Below are 21,874 nucleotides of genomic sequence, written 5' to 3'. Positions count from 1 at the left end.
CCCCTCCCCCGCCCCCCTGCCACACACATACGGTCAGCTCCCACCCCTCTTTTTCTTCCATGTCCCTGGAAGTCGTGCAGGACACCAGAAGATGTTCAGGGTGCAGAGCCCAGCCCGAGTCTCCATCTCTCGTTGTTGGGTGCAGGTTCTTCTTCTGGTTGATTTTGCTTTTTCTCCAACACGGCACTCCTAGATTCCTGTGTTTGGGGACTCCGGCTAGTGCCCTTGTGGAACCCTTGAAATTTAATGGTATACTTGTGTATATACACACAGCTTTAGGGAATAGGCGTATTTATGGTCCTTGAAAAATCTCCTATGTACCTGCTGTATTTTTTCAGCATTTCTCTAGTGCTCCAAGGCTTGGTTCTGATGGGATACTAGGTCACCCAGGCTCTGGTGCTTATCCTCAGAACATCCAGCTGGGAATAAAAGCTAGAGAGTATAAGCTAGAAAGTGCCCAAGTACCTCAAAGGAAGAGTGCTTCCTAGAGTGTGGAGCACAGAATCGCAGGGAATGGGGTACTTGTTTAAATTTCTGATTCCAGGGCCCATCCAGGTTGAAGGGCCCAGAATGACTGAAGCCCACCCAGGTGTCTGCATTCTTACTGAGCTCTCCAGGTGATTCTCCTGCATGATAATGCAGTGTTACCCAAAGTGCTACCCAAAGTAGTCAAGCAGCGTCAGCATCACCAGGAAGCACATTGGAAATGCAGATTTGGGAGGTCTGTCCTAATCTGCTGATTCGGATATTGTGGGGGAGGGACCTAGAAATCTAGGTTTTAACAAGCCCAACAGGTGGTTGTTTTGCAGACTGTAATTTGAGAAGCACAAGGGCTACAGCTGTATGTCAGCTGCAGATAGATGGACCCAGTGAGGAAGGAAGGGTGATAGTTTTCCTGCAGTGGCCCCAAGAGAGGCAGGACCAGAGGCCAGAAGTCCTCCAGAGGCTGCTTTCTAAGAATTGGAGCAGACCTGAAAGAGACCAGCCCTCTGCCATGCATTACAATGTCTAAGTGCCTGACCAGAACTGGCATAGAACAGGGATGTGCCCTGCCTGTCAGAATCACATCAGCAATATGAAGCATCCTATCCAGACACCCTTTTTCTTTGTGGAAGGACAAAAGTAGGAGAAAGGCATTGGAGAGTGCAGAAGGTGTGGTACTCGTGGATGCCAGAGAAAAAGCAAATCTGTTGGATTCTAATGCACTGTGTTCCCTTCTGTTGTGGACAGTGAGTGAGGTAGGACAGGCGTTGGGAGGGGAAGGTGAGCTCCCCTCTGAGCTAGGATATGGCATCCCCAGGGTCCTGAGAATGACTTCGCCAAGGACAGCAGGCCGTGGTGGCTTCTACTGAGTAGTGGAGACCAAAGTTACCCAAAGACTGGATGATGAGCAGATTTCTTTATTTAAAAAAAAAGTGGTGGGGAGGAGGGGAGAATGTGGATGCATGAATCAGAGCTGCATGCAGATCCCTGCACCTTCCTAGGATGTGTGATAGTTGGGTAGGCACTGGGAGCCAGGGTGGGTCGCCCAAGGTCACCCCAGACTCTGGCTGGTTTGCTTTTCACCTAGGAGTTATTAGAAGTTAAAGGGGGCGGGGCTCTGAGCATGGGAGATGTGCTAGAACCCTCATTTGACAGAGACTCTCTATACTGCTGTGAATGCCATGGAGAAATGTGTCCTGGATTGTGGTGGAGTTAGGTGGCCAGATAATTGGTTGAATACCTGTACCCACTGTTATTAGTCTGGAGAGTGGTCAGCAGTGACAGCTCAGGAGTGTTTGTCCTTGGCCCTTTCTATATCGGTGGATATAAAACAAAGCTATGTGAGAGTGCGCTGAGATGTCTGATATAGGTCAGAATCCCAGGAGATGTCAGTAGGCTGCAGCCCTGGATGGGGAGGTAAAGGAGGAATTTAACAGGAATCCGCCTCAGGTCTCCATTGTCCGGAATACCCAGGTGTTACCAGTCAAGGAGGTGGAGAGAAAGAAGGGAGGGGAAAGGTCCTGCCCTATGCTCTCCAGACCACGCCTGGGGCTTCTGGTTCTGAAGAGACTCAGCAAAAGAAAGGAGTGGGTCACAGACTCAAAAGTATTTCAGGCAGGAAATGGTGGGGAAAATGTTTTCTTCAGGAGGGGAAGACTGGAGGTCTCTTGGGGGACAGGGGAAAGCCCAGGGACGAAGGACTGCGTCCTGATTAGACTCAGCCTGTGGGGCACTCCAGGGCGGAGCTCACTGCCAGGGGACAGATTCTGATGCTTGCCAGGAACTCTGAAGCCCTGGTGGGAATGAGCACAGTCACCCTGGGAGCAGGCTGAGGCTGACTTGCGGTCCTGCCCCAGGTGGGGCACCCCGGCTGCTGGAGTTTCATGGTATATTGATATAATAATGCTAACCCCAGGCTCAGAGCTGGACTGCCTTAGACTGAATGGACCCTGTGTGAGTTATTCAAGTCTTGGAAGAACAGCCACAGCTTCCAGTGAGCTCAGAAATCCCCACCTGAATTGGGCCTTTTTAAAAGATGTTTTCTTAATAGGCAATATATGCATGTGGAAAAAATGCAAATATATAAACAGTAAGTTTAATTCTGGCCCCAGTTTTTTTCTCCAAAGGCAACCAGTGTTATCCAGTTTCTTGTTTACTGTTCTAGGCGTGTGTGTGTGTGTGTGTGTGTGTGTGTGTGTGTGTGTATACACACCACTCAGTTTGTTTTTCTTTTTTTAAAAAATGAGCTTAGTATTATACCTTGATTAATAATGATGATCATTTTGGGCGGGGGCGGGGTGACTGGGAGAAGCAGTGAAAGTTTAAAGCAGTACAACTTAGTCGTTGATAGAGGGTCACCAGGATGGGGAACACGGCATAGGGAATGCAGGTGGCAGTAAGGTAATGGCTATGTGTAAAGCCAGAGGGAAGATAGAGTTATCAGGGGGATTGTTTCATAAACTATATAAATGTCTAACCAATGTACTGTATACTTGAAACTAATTAAAATAATAATGGCGGTCATTTCATATCTCCGTATATAGAGCTGGTAATTCTAAAAATAGCTAGAGTATCCATTGTATGGCTCTATCGTGATTTATTTCACCAGCCTCGTATAGGTGGAGATTTAGGGATTTGTTGTTGGTGTAACAAATAATGCTGCGGTCAAATTTGTGTGCAGATGTCATCTCACACAGGTGTAAGGGTTTGTGAAATAGATTTCCAGAAGTCCAGTTTCTGGGTTGAAGAGTATGTCATTTTTAATTTTGACATCTCCACATTTTTAATTGGCGATCTCAGCATATTAGGGAGAGTAAATACTCACTAATTGCCTGTTCACTTATTTGAGTTTCTCTAGTGGTTATTGGTCTTTATTGTACTGTAAAATATTTTTACGAAATTTGTCATTTCTCTTGTCGTTATATTGTTTTCTTTATTTGTTTCTTGTCATGCAGAACTTTAATTTTATGTCTTTGGAATTCAGGCCACTTCTTACATTTAAATCTTTGGTCTGGCTGAAATTTATTTTGGGGTATGGAATAGGGTAGCATCCAGCTTTTGTTCTGTTTTTTTTTTTTTCCCTCCCACCTGGCCGTGGCTGGGGCCTGTTGGCCTCATTACTCTGGAAGGAGATGAGTCATGGAGGGGGCATCTTTGGTGCCCAAAGCTTCTACATAGTAGTGATCCCCAGAAAGAAAGGTGTCAAGAACACAACTGCAGCTTACCCTGTCCTCTTGCAGGGGAATTCCTCCTTTCCCCCATCACAAGGTTCCTGGCCCACTCATCATTCAGATCCCCAGGGTATCTCCTCATCAGCGAGGTATGAGAGTCTGGCAGAAGTATCTGGCTGGGTGCAGGACCTGGAGGGCTTTGTACTGATACCTCACCAGCCACAAGATGTCAGCCTGAAGGCAGCACCAAACAGCATGCCTAGTTCTTTGACATAGCTAAGAAGCCAACTAGAATTCCTGTAGGTGGATAGCAGCCTCTTGAGCGGTGTTTTTCAAAGTGGAGCCCCCAGACCAGCAGCACCACCTGGGAACTTGTTAGACGTGCAAATTCTAGTTCTGCTGACTCAAACTGTGAGTGGAGTCCACCATGTGTTTAACAAGCCCTCCAGGTGGTTCTGGTGTGCTGCAGCTGGAGAACCAGTGGCCTCTGCTGGCATGCAGCCCAGCATGGAGGCAGAGTCTCATCTGGGGCCAGCAGCTTTCCTCACACACCCTCACCTGTCATTGGTTGCCTCTGCAAACCTCAGCAGCAGGAGTAGGCAGGTTGCATGACAGTTTCTGGGTGGCTGCTGTCGTGGGAGATCTGTCCTACCTGGGCAGTTTAATTGTCATGGGACACAGCAGAGGGATCTATACAAAGGGACTTGGTGAGAGTAGGTGTTCCACCCAGCACCAGCAGGTAAGAGCCCCCAGTTCCAGGGCTTTCTCCTCTTACTACTGATCTGCAAGTCACTTACTCTTTCTGAGTTCCAACTGCCTCTTAGAAACAAGGTGGTGCAGCCTCCCTTGCCTGATTCCAGATCCTGGATCAGATGAACCCTCCTGAGGTCCCTTCTTGTTCCATACCAGGGTCTCTTGCTGGATGAACCAGAGGTTGGAGAATGAAAATTGTAGCCTAGGGCCTATCCAGTCTGGTGGCCTCTGTGAGAGCTTGGGGTATACAGCTTGGGCACAGGGAGACAGGGACTCTGGTCCCTTCTTGGATGGGTGGTGATAAGGACACTGGAAGATAAAGACAAACAGATGTGGACCCCTGAGAATGAGGCAGTGCATTCTGTCCAGGGGCGGGAGAACAGCCTCATACACATGCAGCCTCCCTTTGTCAGGAGAGGTAGGATGGAAGGTTTTTCAAGAAACCTGCCCACCACTCATGGATGATAAATTCTATCATGGTGGGTGTGGACAAGAGTCTGGCTCTGAAGACAAGCCTGCCTCAGTTGCTGTTTCTAGCTGGAGGCCCCAGCAGGTAGAGGGTAAATGGGTTGCCACAATCCAGCCTGATGCAACTTTTCCTGCAGGGGCCTAGCTTGTGGCTGTTGCTGTTCTCCCAAGAAGCTGCTGGTTTGGCTGATTGGGAGCTCCTGGCAGAGCCTGAGTGGCTTTCCTCTTTCTTACAGATCCAACCATGAGCTACCCAGGCTACCCACCGCCCGCAGGCGGCTACCCCCCAGCTGCACCAGGTAAGAGGGTCTGGGGGTCTGGGGAGGGGATGCCTTCTCTGCTTTGCATCCAGGAGTGGAAGGGAGGAGTAAGAATGCTTTCCAGTCATTTCCTCAGGACCCCCTCATTTTTCCCTAGAGCTGAGGTCCTCCCATCTAGGCACTGAGGGCCCTGCAGGCCATTTGTACCCACCCTCCTATTTACAGGTGAAGAACAGGCACAGAGCTGGGAGGCAACTCAGCCACTGTCACATGGCTTATCGGGGGTTAAGCTGGGCCATTTTGCTCTAAAAAAGGCTTAGCCCAGATCTGCCAGCTCTGGCCTCAGTCTTCTCTCTCCAGTAGGAATCCTGCCCTCCGTATCCTACCACTGCCACCGCTATCAGCACCTGAGCAGCAAGAAAGGGAACAGGCAGGTGATTCCAGGAAGGCTCTGTCCTGAGTGTCCTAGAGCCCTAGAGCTGAAAAGCCACATTCGTGGCCCCCAAAGCCTTTTTGCTGCTGAGAACAGAAATGCATCTAACAGGCCAGCAGCCCACACTGTTATGCTGCTTGTCACAGTGACAGCTGTAACACAGAAGCTTATAGAGCACCAAGCTAAGCCCTGCATAGGTGTTAACTCAATCCTCAGCATAGCAGTTAGCATCCTCACTTGTCAGCAGAGCAAACTGAACTAGAGTGGTGAACGTCTTGCCCCAGGGCACATACCTTGGTTCAGCTGGTTTCAGAGCTGGGGCTTTTTACTGTGGTTCCCTCATCGTCCCCCTTACAAGGACGAGTCTGTGTTTTCCGTGACCCAGGTACATCTACATCTACCTCCATCCTCCCGTCCTGCTTCTCCCTGCCTCTTATAGACCTGCGATAGCAAACAGCCACAGCTGCAGGACCCACCCCAACTCCTGCCATGCTTTTGCATTTCCCTGGATTCTCAGGCTCCCTGAGCTCATTTCAGCAGTGTCCTAAAACGACAGGTCCTGTGTCTGCACTCCCACTCTACAATGATGAGCCCAGGAGGGCAGGTTTGCCCTTGGCCCTCCTGCCTTCTTAGTACCCTACAGAGAGCCTTGGGAGTGTTTGCCGAACCCAGCCCCGCTTCCTCCCTGAAAGGAGGGGAAGGCTCCCTCTTCCTTTGGCATCAGGATTGGGTTAGATTTTCTTGCCTGGGTGTTTTCTATAGCACTGTCCCTGGGGTCATGCTTGGCTTCCTTTCCTGACCACCTGGGAGCTTGCTGTTTCTGCCTTTTTCTGTTGGGAGTCCAACCTGGTACTGACTGGCTTGGTGTTGCTTCCAGGTGGTGGTGCCTGGGGAGGTGCTGGCTACCCGCCTCCCAACATGCCCCCCATTGGGCTGGATAACGTGGCCAACTACGCAGGGCAGTTCAACCGGGACTACCTCTCAGGAATGGTGAGTCCAGCCCTCCTGCTGGGCTGCCCTGGGCCCACCCCTGCATGGCCAGAGGGATGAAGGCTGCTGGCTTCCGTGGTGTCAGTAGCGTCTGTCTGTGTGCTGGGTCCCAAGTTCGTTGAGGGGCATCTTAGGACATGTGGGTTTTTCTCAGGGCTCTTACCTGCTGCTCACTGTCCTTCTCTGCATCTTGATTTGCTCAGCTGTGAAATCAGGGAAGGGGAAGGCATTGGGCTGCACAGTCTCTCAGGCCCCTCTCAGCTGTGGGGGATCGGGTAGGGGCGGTGCCTACATGGAATGTGTATTGACAACCTTCTGTGTGAGCTCAGCATAGAGTCGGGGAAGGCGAGAGTAGGTACATGTACACGTGTGCATGAGCCGTGTATAAGTGTCCATGTGCATTTGTCTGTATTTGTGTGTGTGAGTGGGTATCTGGCAACATGGGCAGACATGCAGCTTTTTCAGATTATTTTGTAATCTGAAAACAAATACATGAAAGTAAACAGTGCAACCAGTACGTAGTCTAATTTGTGCCAGGCCCGGTAGGGGCACTGCGGATATGTGAATATAACAAATCACAATCTTAGCCTCACGGTACTTCTTGCCACTGGGAAGAGACAGGCGATCACCATAAGTAAGCTATGTGGTGTTAGAGCAAGTGTGGGGGCTTTGGGCACGAGAGCAGGTTAGGGGGTCAGAGTGCAGGTGAAGGGTATGTGGGACAGTGTCCCGGTTCTCAGACTCGGCTTGAGCTTGAAGTGCAGCTCCTGGGAGCCTGCTGCAGAGCTCAGGGCGGGGATGGAAGGAAGGAAGGAAGGAAGGGAAGGCACCGTCTTCTCTTCACTGGCGGTGGGATTGGGCTAGACTTTCTTGTCTGCGTCTTTTCTGTGTGGTCTGCAGTGCTGTCCCTGGGATCCTACCTGCTTGGCCTCCCTGTTAGTCTCAGGCTCTACTTTGTGGACTTTTCAGGCGGCCAACGTGTCCGGGACTTTCGGAGGAGCCAACGTGCCAAACCTGTACCCTGGGGCTCCTGGGGGTGGTTACCCTCCAGTCCCCTCTGGGGGTTTTGGGCAGCCCCCTTCTACCCAGCAGCCTGTTCCTCCGTATGGAATGTACCCACCCCCTGGAGGAAATCCACCCTCTGGGATGCCTTCATATCCACCATACCCAGGGGCCCCTGTGCCAGGCCAGGCCGTGCCGCCTCCTGGACAGCAGCCTCCAGGGGCCTACCCTGGGCAGCCGCCAATGACCTACCCTGGGCAGCCGCCAATGCCACCTCCCGGGCAGCAGCAGCAGCCAGTGCCAAGTTATCCGGGATACCAAGGAGCTGGGACTGTCACCCCTGCTGTGCCCCCAGCCCAGGTGAGTGCCAGCCTTGTGCTACCCTCAGTCCTAGCCCAGCCCCAAAGACCCAAGACATGTGACTTAGTGTCCTCTGCCAGCAAGGCCAGGGAAGGTGTGGGCAGGGCTTAGTCCTTCAGCTATAACTTCTTGTTTTAACAGTGTCACTTTCTCACAGACTCCCCAGCCCCAGTTTGTATCGCTGAAGACCTAGGGAACTACTCTGTCTCCCAGTTTGATTAGATGTTCTAAGTGTGAGTTAGGTCTGAGTGTCCCGGTATGCTCTTCATTCCTCTGTTATTTACTGGCTGGGGTTTGTAAGAACTGCTCTGACTCCTGGGTTTGTTTTATGCCTGACGGCTCTTAGTTCTCAACCCCTGGATGTGCTCTCCCAGGCTGGCTTTAGAAGATTTGTAAAACTTCCTTTGAGTAGGGGAGATTGTTCGCAGTTCCTTCGGCACTGCTCTTGGCTCGTAGGAAGGAAGGAGTTTGCAGTTCTTGTTTGCAGTTCTTGTTTGCAGAGCCTAGAATTCATTGCCATGGTTACATGGCCAAGCCAGCCAAGTGCAGGGCTAGTGGTATGTGCTTGATGACTATTTTTAGACAGGGTCCTCTCTCCTCCCTGTCCCCACGCATTTCCCCACCCCTGCCCAGCTTTCCATCCCCCGTCCCTGCCTTCCACCTCACCTTTTCTCTGAGCGTATCTCCTGAATTCTGTTAAAATTAGTTTGTACTAGCCACAGAAGATAATCTACCAGGAGACTGTTTAGGCAGGAAAATTCACGTTTGCTGGGGAGTACACCTGTCAGTGTCAGGAACAAGCGTGGCAGGCAAGCAGGTTTTAAGAGTCCAGAAAGCAGTGCCAGGAAACCAGTGCCGGTCCAGGAGGTAGGCCAGCTGTGTGTACCATCGTGAATGTTGGACACCTGCATTACCCCCAGAAGGAGCACCTTTTTCCAATTTGCACAAAGGTGCTCCGTGGACTGGCCAGGCTTCTTTAGGAAGACCCTGATGTGTGCTCATGTATGCTATAGTGATGAGGCACTGGGGAGAGGCCAGTGGCCCCTGCACCTGAGGCCTCCCCTTCAGCAGTAAGTTGGGTCAGCCCTGGAGGACCTGGGTGTAGGCTAAATTTTCAGCATCAGGACTCAGCTATAGGTTGACTCCTAGCCATGGGATCCAGGTAGAAGCTTCAGTACCAGGACATGAGGACAGATAATGGTCCCATTAGGGCCGCTCAGTGTAGAGTCCTCTGCGTTGTTGTTGGTGGGCTCCTTCAGGTACTCCAGCTTTTAGAGAAAAGGTCATCCTCAGAGTTCGGAATGGGGCAGTCTTGCATCTGGGGGATGCAGCATCTTACCTAAGTCTGTTTGAGCAGTTTGGAGGGCGAGGCACCATCACAGATGCTCCTGGCTTTGACCCCTTGCGAGACGCCGAGGTCCTGCGAAAGGCTATGAAAGGCTTTGGTGAGAGACCCTGGTGACTCAAATGCTCACCACCCCCCATTTCCCCAGACAGTTCTGCAGTGGCTCTGTGGGCTGGGGTCAGTGGGTAGAGGCAGCCTTTGGGGTGCCCAGGGGAATGGGAGGACCCATGCCCAGGGAGTCTCTAGCTATATAGCATCCCCACGACCACCAGCCCTGCCTACGCCCACCTCTTCTTCCTCCAGGGACTGATGAGCAGGCCATCATCAACTGCCTGGGGAGTCGTTCCAACAAGCAGAGGCAGCAGATCCTCCTGTCCTTTAAGACAGCTTACGGAAAGGTGAGTGCGTGCGTGTGTGTGTGGATAGGGAGGGGGCACAGGAAGGTCTGGTCCTTCCTGAATCGAGGCATATCCTCCAACACGGCCCTGCTCTCCCCTGCTTTTCCTTGGAGCTAAGTAGGCCTGGATTTCTTGAGTAGACAATAAGGCTCATTAGGGTGTTTCCTCCTGCCCACCTAGCCAGTGGCCTCTCAGCTGATGGGCATCTTCTAGGGGTAGAGGATCCACAGAGGGGTAAATACGAGAGTCTATAGGGTACTGAGGTTTGATGAGGCACCCAGAGTTCTGGGTTCTTGCCCTGGGTCTGTTATGACTCACGGAGACCTTGGGCAAGTCATTTTCTCTCCACCCCAACCTGGCCTGTGTCCCCTCCTGGGAACCCTGGCTGCTGCTCCTGCCCTCTTCACAGCCATCCTGGGAGATTTAGGTGATAGAAGGGCTTTGAAGGAAAAAGCTTTGAGTACTGAACAAATGAATCTTAGATAAAAACTGGGTAAATACTGAATAGACTAGTGTTCTAGCTCAATGCTTCTCCAGCATCAATGTGCCACAGATCTCTTGGGGGTCGGGTTCAAATGCAAACTCTGAATCCAGACTGGGGCCTGAGATTTGGCTATTTTGCTGATGTTCCCAGTCCTCATATCTGGGATATTGTCCCTGTTAGTTACCGTCTGTGAATTCTCAAAATAGGTTTGTTTGTTTGTTTGTTTGTTTGTTTGACTATCCAATCAGGATTTGATCAAAGATCTGAAATCTGAGCTGTCAGGAAACTTTGAGAAGACAATCTTAGCTATGATGAAGACTCCAGTCCTCTTCGATGTTTATGAGATAAAGGAAGCTATCAAGGTTTGTTTTATGTGCGCCTGGACCACATGGTGTGTCTCAGCTTGCTCACTAGCTACGATTGTCACTTTAGCTCTTGGACCCTCTCAGGCTGAAGTCCAAGTGCTATAGAAAAGGTGACTTCTGGTGACCTCCCCAAGAGGCAAAGGAGATGTCATTTATTGTCAAGAATATCTAAGTCTTGCTCCATCTTAAAAACATAGTGGGAATTGGGGTTAGCGGAAGCTAGTGGTACAGTGATAAAGGGAGAGGTATGAGGCGTGGGTGGAGTCATCCTCATTCTTTGGGACTCTGTTATTAGCAAATAAAAGAAGCATCTTTGAGGACTTTATAAACAGAGCAAAGTGGATAATCAGTAATGAGAACAGAGATTAGCAGCTTGGCATGGAGAAGGATGGGACCAGGAGATGTCACTAGCAAGACCCAGGCAGGATTTCTCTTGTCTCTGCTTCTTCTTGAGTGTCCACTTCATTCCTCTGTCTGCTTCCATGCTTCTCCTTCCATGTCTGCTTGGCACAGGATCCCCGTTCATTTACCTGTAAGAGATTCAACCACAGAAGAGACTGGCTGCCTGAGTCCAGATTCCAAATAGAAGGCAGATTCTGATTGGCTTAGTTTGGTTCACTATCTTCCCCCAGTCCAATCAGTTATGACCAAGCAGAGGGACTGCTACATTCCATATACTGCTGTGACTCCCAAGACCCACAGCAAGTATCCTGTGGATGGGGGTGTGCAGCTCCCACAGAAGGGGAATCCTTGTGAATCAAACAGGTGCTTCAGAAGGAATCTTAACATTCCTTAGAGGCCTTATAGACACAGTGACTTTCCCTGCCCCCTAGAGGAGAGGCAGAGAATTCAACATCGATCCCGGAAGGGAGAGAGGACCCCACTGAAACACCCTACATGCTTTCTTCTACGGAGGGGGTCAGGTGGCAGTTGGGGAGGGCCCAACTGGGAGTGGCCTCCAGATCTCTGCTCGGCCCCTGCCCCAGCTATTCATGGGTTGGTGGTGGTTGTGGGGTGCTAGAAACAATATAGGTTGGGGTCATCTGTCACTGACTAGTTGTGTGTCCTTGAACATCTGTAAAATGGGAATGTGGCTGCTCTCTTGTGACCTGTGGAGAGCACCGAGCCAGGAAGCTGACAGAAGCGCTTTGTCCGTTCCAACACATCTAACTGTAGCGATAATCGTAGAATAGCTACTTTTGTGTTGTGCTTCCTGCATGACAGGCTCTGTTTTAAGTGCTCACTACATAACTCACTTAATCCTTATGACTTCCCTATGAGGTAGGTGTTAGTATCACTCTCATTTTATGGACAAGGAACCTGAGGCACAGAGAGGTTAAGTAATGCTCCAGAGATCACACAATCAGAAGCAAAGCTGAGATTCAAACCAATATAGGAACCAGGTTGGTGACCTTGTCTTTCACCTTCTCACTGTCCCTGACATGGGCATTCCTCTCATTCTTGTTGTTGCTGCCTTTTCCGAGAGATCTCCAAATGCTCCGCGGTCCACTCTAAGACTGTATTTCTATATACCTATTCTTGCTTTAAACCCACTGTTTACCGTGTGGCCTTGGACAAGTCACTATACCTCTGATTCTCAGTTTCCTGATGGGCATAAAGGAGATGATCCTTCATGTGATCTCTACTCATCACCATGTCACTGTCATTATCTGGTACTTTTCTGGGGTTGTAGAGGAGTGCTTGGCTATACTCAGACCACCAGCAGCAGCACCAGGGGTGTGTCTTTATTAGTGACTTCTGTTGCTGAGATTTGTACCCTGGGGGGTGGGGTAGGGCAGTGGCATGGCACCTGCTCTTTTTCCTGGATGCCAGTGCCCTAGGGAGCTGTAATAAGCCTGTGGTTTATTGTGTTCTCTGCAGGGAGCTGGCACCGATGAAGCCTGCCTGATTGAGATCCTTGCCTCTCGCAGCAATGAGCACATTCGAGAATTGAGCAGAGCCTACAAAACAGGTTAGGCTGGCCCTGAGACCCACTGCCCTCTGCCCTCTGCAGATCCCTGTGTGTTCAGGGCTTGGCCACACCCTCTCCCAGGGCCTCTATTTCTTCCTGGCATTCATATCATTTCATCTTCTCACCCATGGGGCTTCAACCCATGGGGCTTTGATCAAAGACCCAACCTTGCCTGCTGTTCGCACCTATGGCAGGTGACTGACGTAAAGGAGAGCTGGGGAAAACCTCTTGGGTGTGGTTTGGTCTAAGTCTGACCAGAGGCCAGATCACCCTGAACATCACAGCCCCTCATAGATCTCCAATTGTGTGTTTCTAGAGAGCTGTGTGGGCCACCTGTCTCCTTGAGCCCAGGACTCCCAGGCCCTATTCTTGCTAGTGCCCACTTTTGACTGTGTTCGTAGTGGGGAGCTTCGTCCATGGGGCTACAAGGTGGGCTTTCTCTGTGTCTCCTAGAATTCAAAAAGACCCTGGAGGAGGCCATTCGAAGCGACACATCAGGGCACTTCCAGCGGCTCCTCATCTCTCTTTCTCAGGTACATTTCCCGTGGCACCATTCAGGGTCCAGGGCTCAGCGTTCAGAGCAGAGAGGGGCGGAATCTGAGCAAGGAGGAAGAGGAAGAGGACCGAGGAGGGAGGGGTGCGACTCCAGGGAAAGGCTTTGACCACACAACCTGCTTCCTTTCAGGGAAACCGGGATGAAAGCACAAATGTGGATATGTCGCTTGTCCAGAGAGATGTCCAGGTGAGTGCGATGGCCAGACCAGGCACCCTACTGGGGTTTCCTGAGCCAGTGGACAGGCAGGTGCTTTCTTCCTGAGCAAGGAGCTCTGGGATGGAAAGAGAACTGATAAGGAATGGGTTCCAGATGCTATGATTTTCAGATGGTCTCTGCTGCTTATCAGCTGTGTGGCCCTGAACAGGTCAACCAGCCTCTCTGGGCTTCAGTTTCCCCACCTGGAAGAGGGAACATATGACATAACAACTATCACAGCAGTTGGTAGATCACAGTTACGGATGTGAGACCTCATGTGACTTGATACTTTCCCTTTTTGGTTGTGTATACCATTATGTTTGCAGATGGGCAGAATTCACACTTGCCTGTGAAGCTTTTGAAGGTTTGAGCCTAGAAACCAGCTGTCACATTAGTTGCACAGCCTTAGAATTCTACTCTTTTCCCCAGATTGGTGTGAACTGCAAACAAAGGAGGAAAAGTCATCATTTCTTCTCTTTGTCCAGGCATCTGAGTGCTTCTCTGGAGGAGTTTGGGTTTCCCACTAATGAATTCAGACCGTAGCAGTTCTGGCTATGAGACATCCATTCCCATTTCTAGACTCAGGGTTAGGCACCCTCAAAGCTCCCAGGCTCGGCTCTGGCCCCAGTGGGAATTTTCCTATTCCGATTTCCTACATAAGCTATTTCCTACCTGAGGCAGAACTTGCGTCAGTTTCAAGGTCTCATGCCTGCTGCTTTGCCTTCTTAGTTCTGGACCTGCACCTGCGTCACCTTGACCAGTGGGGTCTCTGAGCCCCTAATGGCTACCTTCTTCCCCTGGGTATTGGTGGCTTTAGATCCAAGAGCTGCTACCTGAGGCCGGAAGGCACTTTTGAGCCATCTGGTGCAGGGGTTGCAAATTGGCAAATATTTTCAGGCTCACGCTTTCATAAGCTTACCAGGCAAGTGCAAATTCTGTCCATTTGCAAACATAATGGCATATGCAACCAAACACAGGAAAAGTGCCTGTCACATAAAACCCCACATCTGTAACTGATTTATCAGTTGTCGTAATATTTATTTTCTCACATGTTCCCTCTTATAGTTAGAGAAGGTACTTTTATAGATTGGGAAACTTATACAGAAATCAGAATTCTGGCTTCTCATGAGAGCTGGATCTGGCAGCTATGAGCCTACATTCCTCTGTTGTTGTACTCAGATGATGCTGAGAAATAACCGCCACTGTGTGTATTAGCTTTGGTTCTCCACTGCTCTCTGGCCTTAAAACTGGCCTGTTTCCCTCGGGTTACCCATCTGGACCCTTTGGGCTTTGAGGTTTGTGACCCCGAATCTAATCTAACCCTTCACATTGTAGAGACGAGGAAATGAGGCTCAGAGAGATCCAGCAGCCTGCCTAGTCCTATGGCAGTTGGGCACAGAGCTAGGACTCAAGCCTAGGCCACTCATCCCATGTTTTCCTTTGTGCTGCTGCTCCCTGGGTTGCGTTAAAGCTGTTCCTTGCCTGTCCTGGGCCCCAGTCGGCCTCGATTCTCCTCGTCCTGAGTTCTCCTCAGCCTTAGAATCCTCCGTGGTGTCTAGTTCCGCACAGTAAATGAAGCACAGTGGAAGCGCTGCTCCCCTCTCCTTCCCCTCTGGGCCAGCGGGGCCTGGAGTATCTGCCTAGCTCTCGTAGGTGACTTGGGCCTGGTGTCTGGCTTGAGGCCTGCGTTGCATGCCTGTCTATCCCTCTGTCTGTTCAGGAGCTATATGCAGCTGGGGAGAACCGCCTGGGAACAGATGAGTCCAAGTTCAATGCGGTCCTGTGCTCCCGGAGCCGAGCCCACCTGGTGGCAGGTAAGACAGTCCGAGGCCTCCCTGGGGCTGGGTAACGAGGGCAGACAAAGTATGGTGGGGAAACGGAGCTTGCAGGAACACTTGGCAGTTCTGCTTTGCATGGGGCTCTCACTTCCTTAAAAGTCTCCTGGTGGTGATTTAAAAGATCAGCAGGTCTCCGAGTTTCTGCAAGCATCCAGTTCTGGAGGAAAGCAAAGGCAGAGATGAGGGAAATGGCAGCCTTCTGTTGATTAGTATCTTTATATGCCAGGATGTGGAATATTAGACTTGAGAGAGTCTTTAAGAGCACCTAATTCAATGTTTTCCAAGTGTGGCATAAAAAAGAAACATAACAATAATACTTGGTAACATTTATTCATTCATTCAAAAAATATAAATTGAGCTCCTGCCATGTGCCAGAGGATCATGGAGTAGGTGTGGGAAGCAGTGGGAACAGCACTGTATAATCTCTGTTCTGATGGGGTTCACCTACCTGTTTGGGGAGACAGGCAGTAAACAAAAATTAAGTAAAATCTATACCAGCTAGCTAGCCATTTAGAGAAAAATAACAAACTTGGAAACAGAGATGGGGAATGATGGGACTTGGGGGGCTGCTTGGGGCAGTATTCACTAAGGTAATGACATTTGAGTTAACAACATGAAGGAGTTGCAGGTACTAAGGCCCTGAGAAGGGGCCTCCCAGTGTGACCGAGAAACTGAAAGTTGGTGAGCCTGGAGCAGACGGAGTGACTGAGAGTGGTCAGGTCACAGATGACAGGAGGCTCTGCTGACAACTGTATGGACTTAGGTTTTTTATTGTGAGTAAAACAGGAAGCCATCGAGGGGTCTAAGTGGAGGAGGGATGTGATTTGACTAACAAGGTTTTGCAAGTTCACTGGCTGTTGTGTTGAGAAGAGTAAAGGGGCCCATGGCAGAGCAGGACACCTGTTAGGAGGCTGCTGCAGTATCCAGAGGAGAAATGGTGGTGGCTTGGACCAGGCGGCAGGTGCAGGCGGTAAGAAGGGTAAGATTCTGGCCTCTGAATTGGGTGATGAATTGGATGTGGAGTATGGAAGAAAGAAAGCAGGCAAGGATGTGATACCAGCATTTCTTCTGGCCAACCCAGTGGAAGAATGAGACTGAGAAAGCTGTGGACGGAGCAGGCTTTAGGAGGGAAGGAAATAGGATTCTCGGGCTAGAGATATCAGGTAGGCAACTGAGTTTGTAAGTCTGGAGGTCAGGAAAGCTCTGGGCTAGAGATGGAAGTTTGGGAGCTGTGAATGGGTCAAAGGTGTTTGAGGCTCTGGTACTGTAAGGGCACTATAATGGAGAATGAGTGAACATAATTTTATCTTGAGTCATTATTTTAATGAGTATAGAACATATAAGTAGCACATCAAACCCTGGTTTCACAAACGTTATTAGGAAAAAAAAGAGGAGCTGATCTGAAGAAAATATTGAGTAATGAAGATGGATGCAGATATAGCATAAATCGCGACATCGATATGTAAATGCCAGAAGTTTGGGGAACAGTGAAAGGAACTGAGACCCAGGCTGGGGGAGAGGGGATTTATATTCTGAGTTAGGACCCAGGGCTCCATGGTGCCTCCTGCTTCCCTGGGAACCTCAGTCACTTCTCGTGAGTGTTGGCTCGTCCTGTGTTAGCTGGGGGGCCGGATGGGTGTTGGCTCAGAGTCAGATTGAGAATGACAGGACTGACAAGACGGACGCATGGAATAATGGGGAGAGGGTGGCGTGGACTGGAGGTGTAGAGATCTAGAAGAGAGGGATCACTATTGTGTATTCGAGGTGGAGCTCCTAGGTGGGGGATTGGACATGGTTTAGGCAAGCAGCCTGGTGAGGGCAGTCCAGGTAAACGGACCCCATGAGCAGGTGTGGGAGATGGGGTGCACGTGACTTGTGCGGTGAAGAACTTCGCTGATTTGAGAGCTGGGCAGGCATTGTCAGTGGGGCTGTCCAGGTGCTGGGAGCAGAGCGGGAGAAGTGGGCTTGAGAAGGGGCAGAGGCCTCCTCACTGTGTGTCCTATGTTAGTTTGCTCTGGCTGCTGTAGTAAATACCACAGACTGGGTGACTTAAACAACAGAAATTTGTTTTTCTCAGAGTCCTGGAAGCTAAAAGTCCAAGATCAAGGTGTCAGCATGTTTGGCTTCTTCTGAGGCCTTTCTCCTTGGTTTGCGGATGGCCAGGCCACCTTCTTGCTGCATCCTCACATGGTCTTTCCTCTGAGTGTGTATCCCTGGTGTTTCCTTGTGTGTCCCAATTTCTTATAAGGACACCAGTCAGATTGGTTAAGGGCCTCGTTTTAACTTAATTATCTCTTTACTGGTAATTAAGTATCTCCAAATACAGTTACATTCCGAGGTACTGGGGGCTAAGACTTCAACATATGAATTTAGGAGGGGGACAGAATTCAGTCTATAACATATCCCTTCTCTCTTCCCACTAGTTTTCAATGAGTATCAGCGAATGACAGGTCGAGACATTGAGAAGAGCATCTGCCGGGAGATGTCCGGGGACCTGGAGCAGGGCATGCTGGCCGTGGGTAGGTGTCTTGGGCCTGCCTGCCTGCCCACCACGGACTGGTGTGTGCTGTAGGCTCGCTGGGTGCTCGTCATGCTCCGATTGAGGGGCAGTGCAGTGAAAAAAGTGCAGGATCTAGGATTGCTAAAGCCAGCATGCCTAAGTGCTGGGAGTCATACTGCTTCTCGGGTCACCATGGAGCTTTATCCCCAGCTCTTCTAGAGGTGTCTTGTTTCTATTTCAATTGCAGCTCTGGGAAGGGAGCTGTAGTGTGGGTATTAGAGGGAAAGCAGCCAACTGCCCTGCTGGAGATGACTCATATCCTGCCAAATTTCCTCTAAAAATACATCCCTGTAGGCAGTTGTCAGATATTTGTGATGGAAACACGTGGTTGCAACAGCAACACATGCTCTTGCTAAAAGAAAAGTTGGCCTAGCTCCCAGGACGATGCTGTGCTGCTGGTGGTACCCGTGCCCTACCCACTAAAGCAGGGACTAATGGGCTCCAGGTCCCACCTCCCATGAGAGGTTGGCCCCTCTTTACACCCACTTGGGAAAATCACAGTTTACCCATCTTTCGCTTTGCTTTTCTTGGAGCTTTCTGATAGGGCAGATGATGATCCTTGTTTCTCCACGTGTCACTTAAATAGGTTTCATGACCTGAGAACACTGGGGAGACACGTTCATCCCAGTTGGCCATCCTTTCTCCATAAGGGTCACAGCATCTCCAGTTCACCCCCTTCCACCTGAGCAGCAACACGGTTTCTCATCACCGTTTCTCCCCTGCACAGCTCCTTTCAGCTTGTTGGCTGCCAGGAAGGAAGTTGGGTTGGTGTCTGGGCCCTGCATGTTTTTATTCCGAAGAACAGGAGCCAAGACCATGGATAATTGAGCTTGGAGAAGGAGAAGAGGAGGATGGCTACAGTGATAGACTAGGCCTCTGGCACCTAAGAGGACACTGTACTCCATGCCCGCGGACTGATAGTTTCCTGCACATCGAGTTATGCTGTGTTTCTCTCTTCTAGTGAAATGTCTCAAGAATACCCCCGCCTTCTTTGCTGAAAGGCTCAACAAAGCCATGAGGGTACGTAACTCCCACGTGCAAGGTCTAGGTGGGGGGTGTCTAGCCCCACTTGTGACTGGGACCAAGGACTCAGGGTAGAAGGTATGGGGAGAGCCACACCTCAGCCGAGAGGACAGAGGGCCCATGGGCAGGAGGGGACCAGAGTGTCTGGAGAAGGCGGGATGGTGAGGAGGCCCTTGCTCACACCCTCCATGGATTCTCTTCAGGGAGCGGGAACAAAGGACCGGACCTTGATTCGCATCATGGTGTCTCGCAGTGAGATTGACCTCCTGGACATCAGAATGGAGTATAAGAGGCTGTATGGCAAGTCGCTGTACCATGACATCACGGTATGGGCCTCTGCGGGTCACCGGGCTGCCTGTGGGCATCCCACTCGGCTGCGGACCTCCCTGGCCTCCTCCACTATCCCCTGCAGTACATGGGCGTCTTGTTTCCTTTCTCCCTTCAACTTTCACTTGTTCATCCATTCACCTCCAAACTGATTGTAAGCCCCTGAGGGCAGGGTGGGTTGTCACCCTGCTGTCACCCCCATGCTGTGTCCCCAGATCCAGCATTTCTGCTACTCAGTGAATGGATGGGGGAGGGAGTTCCAAACAGTGGCATCAGAGGAAACAGGACCTTCCCCACCTGCTGCCTGGCCTTCATACTGGCCACCCTTTGATTCTGTGACTGTACATGAGACTCATGTCCCAAGGCTCCCTGGTGTGTAGCTCAGCTCACTATGAGTCACTTCTTTCTCTCAGCTTTGTTATGGTGAAGGCTGCAGGAAAGGCAGTTCAGAGTGAGGGTCATGTCATGCTGCTGGGGAACCAGTTCTGGCTTTTCTGCTTGCCTACTCTGTGATCCCGAGTGGCTTCTGTAAACCTCATTGAACCCAGTTCCATCATTCTTGAGACAATTACAATGACGGGTTCCCCAGGAGTGTTGAGTCTTGAATGAGGTGGTCCACGTAAAGCATACTGAGTGATGCATATGAGTGTCTGATAAGTGCCAGCTATTCCTTTATCACCACGTGCTGGAACCAGTCCGGCAAAATACGTTCCTGTTGGTGGTCTCACAGTTAAATTATGAACTCACATGAACCTTGCAACCGAAGTCATTACGACCAGGTCCTGATTTCAGACTCACTAGCACTTGACGTTGGGCTGAAAGAAACTAACTTCCATTTCCCTGGCTATAAAAATGATGCTTTTGGTAGCAGAGAATTAGTAATTATTTACAAAGTAATTAGTCACAAAGGGGGGCTGTGGGCATCTCGAAGAAGCTATAGGCCTTGCCCTCAAGGAAGGAAATAATGGAAGGAAATGATTAGAAATTAGCTCAGCATGGGCTGGACAGCCCTTCTGAAGTAAGTCCCGTGGACTCAGATGAAGGAAGAGCAGTGTGAACTGGGATGCCCAAATAATAACAGCACCCTCCACTGCAGGTCATGTGACAGTACAGTTTCTGAGTGGGACATACTACTGAGCGCAACAAAAAATGCACCGGGAAAATGCCACATTAGTTAGCTCTGAATAGGGGTTTTTCTGACTGTTTAAAATTTTTTCGTGTTTCTTTTTCAAAATCTGACTGATCATCGGGGTGATTTCAGCTTTCTGTTTATTAAAAGAGAGTTGAGGAGGCTAAACTGCATTGTCCAAGGCCTGGGCTGCCCACGCCGCCTAGTGTGTGAGCCTCCGTGATTGCCATGCTCTTGGCCGCTCGGGGACCTGCGTGATGAGGCACTTCACCGGGGTGGGGCCTGCCTCTCTGAAAGGGCACGTAAGACAAAAAACAAGGGGCCAGGAGGACAAAACTGGCTGCACCTCCTTTAACTGATGTACTTGTTTTGTGACCAGGGAGACACTTCAGGGGATTACCGGAAGATTCTGCTGAAGATCTGTGGTGGCAACGACTGAGTGGTGACTGGAGGCTCACTTCTGTCCACCTGCCAGCAACAGTGATGCCAGGAAAAGGCCAAAAGAATGCCCGTTTCTATCAAACCCACAAAATAGCCCCCCAGGTATCCCGATGCCGACAGTCCGTGGAGCCTTGGCCCTGTCCTCCACCCGCCCCTCCTGATCGTGTGTCCTGCTTGTGCCGAAGGGCCTGGAACTCTCTCAGGTTGTCTTTTCCTCCCGACCCCACCCCTCACAGCCACTTGCTGCTAAAGTAGATGTTTCGTTTCCTGCCTCATGCAATCATTCCTCTTTGCTCGTAGCTGAGATACTCGCCTTCATTTTAGTCATGTAATTTTACGTTTATTTGGAGGCATTCTGTTTTTAGTCATTGCCCAACAGATGCATATGAGTCTCTTTGCTACCATACACATTTGGAGTGAGAGGTTGGGTGGGGGAGCCCCATGTCCTCACTGAGGAGTAAAAGGGAAGAACTTTAAGGGTAATTTTTGCATCTGGTGAGAATGTGTCATGAACCTTGTTATTGCCAAACTCACTGCTTTTTAGAAAAGAAAAAAAGAGCCTGAAAGTCATCTGTTCCTTCCACCACGTAAAACCACGAGAACAAAGCCAGCTCCCTGCCAGGGACAGGGCTTCTTGTAATTGAGAATGTGCCTTAAACCTGAATGTTACTAGCCAAAAGTTGTTTCTAAATTAAAGTCAGCCAGCTCTGGAACATTCTGGAAATGTCTTCGTGATGCCAGCTTGTTTTCTTCTGCTTCATGATTCTACCCTGAAGCCCAGGGGTCCAGCCTTATTAACCAGTGAAAATTTATATGACTTTAAATAGAAACTTGTGCTCAAGAAACTGAGGATTAGTAATTTACAGGGACTCAGGTTGTGAGGACCCAAGAAAGGGAGGTTCCTGCAATCCAAGTTCTGGGCCCAGACACTCATAAGGCACAGGGATTTTGGTCATATACAGACACGGTAAAGTCCACTGAGAGCGAGATAGGAAGAGTGTGGTCCTTCACCCAGGTCCTGAAGGAGGCGCACAGGTAAGAGGATGTGTACATGACTCCTGCGTAGGCCTTGCATCCAGGGGCCAGAGGCATAAGATCAGCCCCTTCCTTTGGAGTGGTCCTAGCTGTGGTCCTGAGGGGCCCCTTGTCCCTTGGTTGATGGTGTTAGGAGAAGATAAATCCAGAAGGGGCAAAGTTTCTAGAAATCATTGTTAAGTCCAGAAGCCTGGAGCGTGCCTTGCTGGTCATGAGTCTATTCACTCCCTTTCCGACCTGCTAAGTGGGAAGTTTAGAAAGGAGAGAATCCAGAGATCGACCTGCTG

General features: G+C 50.2%; 1 protein-coding gene across 1 annotated transcript in view; it reads left to right on the top strand.

The window, feature by feature from the left end:
• ANXA11 (annexin A11) overlaps positions 1-21,280 on the top strand; it is a 41,180-nt gene extending 19,900 nt beyond the window's left edge. The window contains exons 2-15 of the mRNA XM_006915479.3: positions 5,111-5,173; positions 6,445-6,557; positions 7,527-7,919; positions 9,277-9,364; positions 9,568-9,662; positions 10,395-10,508; positions 12,393-12,483; positions 12,937-13,016; positions 13,169-13,225; positions 14,955-15,048; positions 17,496-17,591; positions 18,594-18,652; positions 18,859-18,981; positions 20,491-21,280. Of these exons, the coding sequence (XP_006915541.1) occupies positions 5,119-5,173; positions 6,445-6,557; positions 7,527-7,919; positions 9,277-9,364; positions 9,568-9,662; positions 10,395-10,508; positions 12,393-12,483; positions 12,937-13,016; positions 13,169-13,225; positions 14,955-15,048; positions 17,496-17,591; positions 18,594-18,652; positions 18,859-18,981; positions 20,491-20,550 (1,518 nt within the window). The 5' untranslated portion in view covers positions 5,111-5,118 and the 3' untranslated portion in view covers positions 20,551-21,280. The remainder of the gene's footprint in view (positions 1-5,110; positions 5,174-6,444; positions 6,558-7,526; positions 7,920-9,276; positions 9,365-9,567; positions 9,663-10,394; positions 10,509-12,392; positions 12,484-12,936; positions 13,017-13,168; positions 13,226-14,954; positions 15,049-17,495; positions 17,592-18,593; positions 18,653-18,858; positions 18,982-20,490) is intronic.
• The last annotated feature ends 594 nt before the right edge of the window (positions 21,281-21,874 follow it).

The sequence above is a fragment of the Pteropus alecto genome, unplaced genomic scaffold, assembly GCF_000325575.1.
Source record: "Pteropus alecto unplaced genomic scaffold, ASM32557v1 scaffold155, whole genome shotgun sequence".
Classification (NCBI taxonomy): Eukaryota; Metazoa; Chordata; class Mammalia; order Chiroptera; family Pteropodidae; genus Pteropus; species Pteropus alecto.
Note: the sequence above shows the minus strand (reverse complement) of the source record. Positions and strands in the feature narration are given on the sequence as shown.